Source organism: Cebus imitator, unplaced genomic scaffold (genome assembly GCF_001604975.1).
Source record: "Cebus imitator isolate Cc_AM_T3 unplaced genomic scaffold, Cebus_imitator-1.0 Scaffold91, whole genome shotgun sequence".
NCBI lineage: Eukaryota > Metazoa > Chordata > Mammalia > Primates > Cebidae > Cebus > Cebus imitator.
In genome coordinates this window covers 2,368,784-2,377,522 of record NW_016107406.1, presented here as the reverse complement: position 1 = coordinate 2,377,522, position 8,739 = coordinate 2,368,784, and the positions used below count along the sequence as shown (strand labels likewise).

The 8,739-nt window shown below is 45.0% G+C and overlaps 1 protein-coding gene across 4 annotated transcripts in view; it reads right to left on the bottom strand.

The window, feature by feature from the left end:
• Positions 1-5,599, bottom strand: part of ARPC2 (actin related protein 2/3 complex subunit 2) — a 38,479-nt gene extending 32,880 nt beyond the window's left edge. The window contains exons 1-2 of one of the 4 annotated variants that reach the window (XM_037740815.1): positions 5,581-5,599; positions 5,164-5,245 (exon numbers count right to left, since the gene is read on the bottom strand). In XM_037740815.1, the coding sequence (XP_037596743.1) occupies positions 5,164-5,237 (74 nt within the window). In that variant the 5' untranslated portion in view covers positions 5,238-5,245; positions 5,581-5,599. Of the gene's footprint in view, positions 1-5,163; positions 5,434-5,459 lie in introns of those variants that run through there. The other 3 variants (XM_017535119.2, XM_017535121.1, XM_037740816.1) reach the window with 3 other exon arrangements.
• Between the last annotated feature and the right edge of the window lie 3,140 nt (positions 5,600-8,739).

The following is an 8,739-nucleotide window of genomic DNA, read 5'->3' as shown; positions in this document are numbered from 1 at the left end:
TGAGGCAGGAGAATTGCCTGAACCCAGGAGGCGGAGGTTGCGGTGAGCCGAGATTGCACCATTGCGCTCCAGCCGGGGTAACAAGAGTGAAACTCCGTCTCAAAAAGAAAAAAAAAAAAAAAAAAAACAAAAAAACAATATTCTTCTATCTTTCTCTAAGGAAACTTCTAGAATGTCAACAATCAGTCCAGAAGGGCTCCTGGCAACTGTATTATCTTGTCTTCTTTTCTCACTAACACCCTTGGGGTTTTTACTCCCAATGCACCCTAGGATCCAATTCCCCATTTTTTCTTTTTCTTTTTCTTTTTTTTTTGGGATGGGGTCTTGCTCTGTCACCCAGGCTGCAGTGCAGTGTCACCATCTTGGCTCATTGCAACCTCCACCTCCTGGGTTCAAGTGGTTCTCCTGCCTCAGCTTCCTGAGTAGTTGGGATTACAGGCATGTGCCACCACACCAGGCTAATTTTTGCATTTTTAGTAGAGATGGGGTTTTGTCATGTTGGCCAGGCGGGTCTCAAACTCCTTACCTCAAGTGATCGCCCTCCTTGGCCTCCCAAAGTGCTGGAATTATAGGCATGAGTCAGGGTGCCCGGTCCCAATTCCCCATTTGGGCATTTATGTCTCTCTCCTACTTATCCCTTCTTATGTCCTGAATTAGAGGAATTATTGAATTCTGCCCACTATAAAGGTTTCTGAGCATTCTCCTTTAAATCTTCTATAAGGCTCCCATTATTCTTTTGAGCAAAACCTATAAAAATAGATCATATTAGGTAAGAGGTGGTCCTATTCTCTGCTAAGCCATAACCCAAAATATGGAGAACAAAGAGACCTAAAAGCTGATTCACTCAATGTCAAAAAAGTCAGCTCCTAAAGAAACAAGGAATCATTCTATCTGGCTTCATTCATTTCTTGAAGAAACCATTTACTGAGCTGACTATATATACAATGAGGATGCTGGGGAAACAAAGATGATTAAGGTGATAGACCCAGCCCGTAAGGAGTTACCAGTTTGGTCCAGCATAGCTCTGGGGCTTCATGCCCAAAGTGGTCCCAAGTAGGCCACAGGACAGGCAGCAGAGTGCAATTAACTACGATGACCTGTAAAAATGGCAACCAAGTCTTCTTATCAAGTCAGACACTACATTCCATTTCTTCTAAATGCTTAAACAATGTCCTAATTCCAAATCACTCCAAACCAGCCTCTCTCTCTGAGGACATATGCAATATATTTGGGAATGAGAACAGAGTACCAGCAAGATTTAATTTATTCCTTTTTTCAAATTTCTCTTCCCACCCTCCTCACCCACCCCAACTGGCACTGCTTGCTTACTGAGTTTCACTCCCCCTCATGGAACCACAGCTCCCCGCAATATGCGCTGGCTGTGGCAAGGAGCCAGCACACACTTAAATCCAACAGCAATTTGCATCTGACAGCATTTCCTCAATTTTGGACTCCAGACTCCAGCTAAGTTGACAGGCCTAGCTTCTGAGGATGAAACGGTTCTTGGTGTATATACTAATGAATTAATTTGCCTGATTACTTTTGCTTAAATTGAGGGTCTGGGTTAAGAATTCTCAAATGAAAAGGCAATGTTGTTGATAAGATCTGCGCATGATCTTATCGGCAGTGCTGGGCATAGCTTTTTAAGTCAGTCACATTCTCTTAGTTTGTAGGCTGCTGGGAAGACAATTTACCAATACTTACTATTTTGTGACAATATATAGATTGTTTCAATAAGCCACTTCCCAGGAATGTGGTAGGAAAAAATTAAAAAGCAATCTGTTCGGAATGAACCTTAGGCTTTGTCGAACTGCCTCCAAAAAGGTTATCATGACCAAATGTATTCTTAAACAGTTTAGATGACAGCACCACTTCACCCAGAAGAAAGTGGATACTTTTAGTAGGAGGCCACTGGTGAGAAGATCCAGCAGGATAATCTGAGAGGAATCATTAAAAAAAAAAAAGATCTTGTTTCCTATGATCTATGTTAGAGGATAAAAATAAATAAAAATTAAAAAATAAAGATCAAGTTCAAAAGGAAAATTAATGCAACTATCTTCTGAAGCATATGCCACAGAGCTATATTTAAGACCATCTCATGCTTTCATTTTCAGAAGCTGGAACAGTGCTGTCTAATAGAACTTTCTGCAATAATGGAAATGTTCTATGCCTGTGCTACATAGCTACTAGCCACATGTGGCAAATGAGCACTAGAAATGTGGCTAGTGTGACTGAGGAACTCAATTTTATTTCACCTTAATTTTTATTTAAATTTAGCCAGCCATTTGTATGGCTGTCTTATTGGACATCACAGAGACGGAAGATACTCTCTGCAAAAGGCTGCCCCAAACTATAATTTCACAAATTAGTTTATTCTGAGAAGCGCAAAAAGCAGGGTGGAGATGACCTCTCCTAGCAGGTTCCCACACTAGCCAAGCCTTTCAAATCTCCAGGGTTTCTCCTCCAAATTACTCCCTTTCTTTAATGTCTTTCTCTTTTCTCCACCCTAACACCTCTTACCCTTTAGCTCCGCCCTAACTTGGCTAATAGGCTTTCAAAAAGGCCCCTTTTTTTTCTGATGCTGCCTGGGCTGAACACTGGTAGAATCCCACAAATGTTTATGTTAATCACACTAGGCGAACTTTGATGGAAGTTCTGGAATAGGCACGCACCTTGCCTTACCTTACTGGGATGTCTGATAATTTACACTTGCTTCATTCAGGCTTCTGCTGGGTGATACATCTGTAATCCCAGAAAAGCCCTGCCTACTAAGCATGGCTCTTTTAAAAGATTTTCAAACTTTCAATTTTCAGCAGAATGTTTTGAGCCCACTTATTGAAAACCACATCTGAAAGGGGCAGATGGGCCAGAATAAAATCCAAAACTTATACACACACCCACACATGTGCACAAGTGCACACACCCATGCATTCCCTATACAACTTCCCTACAATGCGTATCTTTGTAAAAAATGTCCTGAGGCCAGCCGAAGCGGCTCACATCTGTAATCCCAGCACTTTGGGAAGCTGAGGCAGGCGGGTCACTTGAGGCCAGAAGTTTGAGACCAGACTGGCTAATATGGTGAAACCCCATCTCTACTAAAAATAAAAAAATTAGCCAGGTGTGGTGTCACGTGCTTGTAATCCCAGCTACTTGGGAGGCTGGGACACGAGAATCACTTGAACCTGGGAGGTGGAGGTTGCAGTGAGCAGAGATCGTGTCACTGCACTCCAGTCAGTGAGACTGTCTCAAAAAAAAAAAAAAAAAAAAAAAAAAAAAAAAAAAAAAAAAAAAAAAAAAAAAAAAAAAAAAAAAAAAAAAAAAAAAAAAAAAAAAAAAGTCCTCGAAGTTCTAACTCATGTTTTCCAGACTTGAGGGCCTATTTTAATCCCTCTGAAATGGTTAGCTACTCTTTTAAAGAATAATTTTCTAAAAGAAAGAGGTAAAGTTCTGAATAATGGGGCACATTTTGGAATCACAAGTCATAAACACATAAATAGACAAGAATGTATTCCTATGTTAAATGACATGCCTCTACTTGAAAATACACAGCCATTTATCTTGCAGATCAGCTTAGGACCGCCCAGGCTTCATTCTTTGCTAGTCTGGACCTGAGAATGCATTAAGATCAGTTGTGAAAATGCAGAAGTTAATTCAACTTCCTCCTAAATGCTACACTGCTCAGAAAAAAGTATACAGCAATCATCCAAAATAAGACTCTGGGCTGATTCATTTGAATATTCAAAATGCAAAGACACTGGTAAGAGAGGCTAAGACAAGAAAGAAGCAAGTCAGCCTAAAATATAAGCAAAAGCAGCTCCTGGCAGGAAACAGTACTGCTCACTACACATATGAACTTCAAGAAAGTAGTGCTTTGTTTTACAGATAAAATCTGTAGCCTTAGAAAGGAGACAGGACATACTATATATTCAGTTTAAATGGTAGTTCATAATTTTTAATGCCTCCAAGCCACAAGTACATAATGGCCACTTAAAAATTCCCCTCCACCGATATTCTCCCATCTGTGGCTCTCCAAGCACTTTCCCATTACTAGTTCCCAGTTCACCAGAAACGGTTTGCACTTATTTCGTCAACTGTGAAACCAAGATGTGAAGCCCCATGCTCCCAGAAAGGGAAATGAGGCAAAGGGACTGGCCACAGGCCACCAAAAATTAGAACTTAAAACCCTGAGCTCATGTTTTAAATATTATATTAGAAAAGCAAAGCAGCTTTGGAGGAGGAGGTTGTCTTCTACTGATTCCTGTGTTTGGCAGAGAAGGCTGCCTGGGAAATAGAACCTAAGCCCATCTTTTAAAAAGTCCAAACCTAAAGAAAGGTTATCTAAGAACTACAGATTCTGGAGGCTTTGAAGTGTGTCACTGGGCCAGGGTTACCACAGAAGAAATCACAGACCAAGGGTCTTGATATAAGAATTTACAAGATAGCCAGATAAAGACTACTGGATGAGGAGAGAGCGTTAGAACCTCAGAGGAGAGATAAGGAAGGGGTGTGGACCGAGAGACCATTAGCTTTGCTTGAAAAATATGTAACAAAATGGCCCAGTGTCTCTCACAGAAGGGTTCGGGTAAGAGAAACCAGAGATCGCTTTTTCCAGCTCTGAGACTCGGTCGGCTTTCAGTCTTCTCTTCTGCTCCTTTTAGAGGAGATGGGGGTGGGGAACGAGAATGCTGGTAGCGATGTGGGGCCTACATCTCCTTCCCTCCACCAGTCCTGGGAATTCCTGAAAACTCCTTCCAACCCAATTCCAAACAGGCGCTCTCTGGGTTCTGAACAATGCCGGGGAATTTCATACAGGGAAGGAGTCGTCGTCTTCTCTTCCCAGGGGGCAGGGGGCAGGGGGCTCCCCCGGCGAGAGTTCCGGCCCCAGCTGCCCCCACGTCCCACAGGTCTCCTGCCCTTTGGCACGCACAGTCCTCAAGACACGTTGCTTCCGCATCCCTCCTCTGAGCCTCTCCCCACGCATCTCTGCCCCTCGCCCCGCCGCACCCAATCGCCTCCCACGTCTACCCCGCCGGGGCAGCCCCTACACCCTGCCAGTCACCCCATTTCTCTCCTCCAGGTCTGGGGGACTGGACGACACTGGGGATTAGCTGGGGCCAACTCTGCCTCCTCCGCCACCCTCAGCCCCGGGCGCGCGCTCACCCGGCGGCCGCGTTCTCGAACTTGAGCGCCAGCGTCTCCTCGATGATGCGGTTGTTCACCTCCAGCAGGATCATGGCGGCGGCTGCCCCGAGCAGGGGAAGGAGAAATAAGGGCCGGTGAGGGTGGGTAAGGGAGTGAAGGACAGAGGGAGCGGCCCTGCTGCCCCCTGAGGAGGGGGGCTGGGTGGGGTAGGAGGTTAGGGGAGAAGGGGAGAGGGACCGGGGTGGAGGGAAGGGTAAGACGCACGCGCTGGCCCACGCACGCAGACTGTGGAGACACCCACCCACCCAACCGACCTGGCCCCCAAAGCCTGAACCCGACTGCCGAGCCGCCGCCGCCGCCACTGCCGCTTCACCGACAAGCCAGGTCCCCGCCCAACCCCCGGCTCTAGCCGGCCACTTCCGCTCTCACACCCACTTCCGCTCGCCGCCCGGAGGCGCGGTCCCGTGGCGCCATTTCCGCTTCAACCCCTCGTGCACGCGAGCGCAGGCGCGCCAGAGGAAACGGAGGCAGCGCTTGCGCATGTGTGATGCCACCGCACCACCTCTGCTTTCCCACAGACCCCCTTACATCCGCCGCCTGCCAGTGCGTCCCTCGCAGAGCTGAAGTTCCCCGAGGCTTGCCTGATTGTCCAGCTTTTCCTTCCCGCCTGTCCCAGAGATCCAACTCAGTTCTTCCGGTCTTGTCATTTCAGAGACCTCGCAAGAAGCTCTCCCTTGTCGTCTCCCAGCGGGCTTCTTTGCTCCCAGCTCTTTTGCTGTGGGTGCCCCTTTTCAATCCAGGTTAATAGCTGTCCAGCGACACCATCACTCATTCATTTCTCTAACAAATATTTCATGGGCTCTTGCTTTGTACTGGGGATGTAGTGGCGAATGAAATAGACGAGGTCCTGCCCTCATGAACTTATAGTCTGGTAGAGGAAACAAACAATAAACACGTTCTTAATTGTATAAGGAGGCCGAGAGGATAGGGAGAGGATCAGGGGAGGGATGCGGAAGCAGCGAGTGATCAGACCTGTGCGTGCCCAGGGCAGGAGACCTGTGGGACGTGGGGGCAGTGGGGGACGGAACTCGCGCCAGAGGAGCCTCCTTGCCTGCTGGGGCGAGAGGGGAACCTTTCCTTGTGTGAAATTCCCCTTATTGTTAAAAGGGCAATGAGGGAAAGGAATGAGAGGTCACCTGGGTGAATAGGCAACTTAAGGCCCCCCTGAGTTGCTGTCATGCCTCTAATTCTATATGCCTGGGGAAATGCGTCCAGGTGTCCAGAACATGATTTTTTTCCCTGCCTTTTTTTAAACCTATACCTTCAGTACCTCTGGCAGAAACATAACCCTCTTTGTTACCTACGTGTGGAAACTTAACTCATCTTTGTGTTACATCTGCACCTTCTGCCTTTATGTCTTGTTTTGTTTTCCCTCCTCCGGGAAGTATGTAACAAATTTAGCTGAGTCTCTTCTACATAGAAGGAAATAATTTATTTTCTGCTATGTGTTTGGTGTGGGGATACAAAATGAACAAGAAACTAGCTCCTATCATTAAGGCACAGATAGCCCTTTGAAACATTACTTACCGTGCTATGGATAAGCTTCAGGATGTTACTGATGCCCTCAAATTATATGCTAACCTATTTTTTTTTTTTTTTTTTTTTTTTTTGAGACAGTGTCTCACTCTGTCACCCAGGCTGGAGTGGTGTCGCTACCTTGGCTCACTGTTACCTCCACCTCCTGGGCTCAGGTGATCTCCTGCTTCAGCCTCCCAAATAGCTGGGACTACAGATGCACGCCACCATGCTGGGAGAATTTTTGTATTTTTAGTGGAGACGGGATTTGGCCGTATTGGGCAGGCTGGTCTCTAACTCCTGGGTTCAAGTGATCCTCCTGCCTCGGCCTCCCAAAATCCTGGGATTACAGGCGTGACCCATGGTGCCCGACCAATATGCTAACTTTTTAACATTAATGTCTCAACTAAAATAATGTTTATAAATTGTTTAAAATATGTATGCTTATGATACTAAAAGACTTGTAAAGAAAAAAGGAGTTCCCTGTCCTACTCTTTGGAGGCAATATGCTCAACTCTTTCACAAATTCATCCTGATACTTACCTTCATATTTCTTTCCCTTTTTTTTTTTTTTGAGGTGGGGCTTCACTTTGTTACTCAGGTTGGAGTGCAGTGGCATGCTCTTGGCTCACTGCAGCCCCAATCTCCCGGGGCCCAAGTGATCCTCCCACCTCAGACCCCAAGTTGCTGGGACTACAGGCGCCCACCAATATGCCCAGTTAATTTTTGTATTTTTAGTAGAGACAGGGTTTCACCATGTTGCCCAGGCTGGCCTTGAACTCCTGAACTCAAACGATCTGCCCTTGGCATCCCAAAGTGCTGGGATTAGAAGCGTGAGCCACCATGCCCAGCCTGTCTTCATATTTCTAAGTAAATGTTTATACCATTATTTCTTGGTTTGTTAATTTTTAGCATTATGTGTTGACTTCCTGACACAGTAGATAAGAACTTGACTCTATCACTTCTGCTGCCCACCATATAGTTGTGTAACAATTTTTGGTTAAGCCAATAATATGCACCCAACTGTATTAAAATTATTATGTATGCAAATATTATTTACTGATGAGCCAAGAAATGCACTGCAATCATGACTTCTAGTTTATGTGGTCCTTCGTTTTTCTTAGGGTTAATTATTGCTTTTCTCTCACTTGTCTGGTCTTCTATAAACAATATTTACAGTTGGCTTTTCCCCTCAAATGCTCTAAGTCTCTATCAAAAAGTCTAGCAATAATATTTTCCATATAGTCAACATGTAAGTTCTACTTTTTCTTTGGAGCTTTGGTCCCAGAGCCTGCCTTCCTCTTGTTTCAGTCTGGACTGGCTGCTCGCTAGACTTGCTGTACAGTCGTCATTCTGGAATTTTCCTTCATTGCTGTTATGGGCTGGTTTTCCCCATTTCCTAGATCCCATGTCTTCCTCTTTCATGGTTTACTTCCTTGTTTTGCTAAACCGTCTCCTTTAGTAACTTCCTGAGAAAAGGCGATGCGGGACATATGTTGTTAAAATCTTTGCATATTTGTAAATGTCTTACTTCTATTTAACACTTGACATGTTGTTGGGCTAGATATTTAAGTTTGAAAATAATTTTCCTTATTATTTGGAGGTATACTACATTTTCTTATACCTTCTAGGGTTGCTATTTAAAAAATTCCGATTTATCTTTCTGATCCTTTGTGTGTTACATCTCCCCCATCTGTGGAGGCCTTAGGATTTTCTCTCTTTAACCTGTTGGTTAGAAATTTTATAATGATATGCTTTATTGTACCACCTTCTTTTCTTTTTTCTTTTTTTTGAGTTGGAGTCTTGCTCTGTTACCCAAGCTGGAGTGCAGTGGCACGATCTCGGTTCACAGCAACCTCCACCTCCCGGGTTCAAGCAATTCTCCTTCCTCAGCCTCCTGAATAACCAGGACTACAGGTGCACGCCACCATGCCAGGCTAATAATTTTTGTATTTTTAGTAGAGATGGGATTTTGCTATGTTGCCAGGCTGGTTTCGAACTCCTGACCTTGTGATCTGC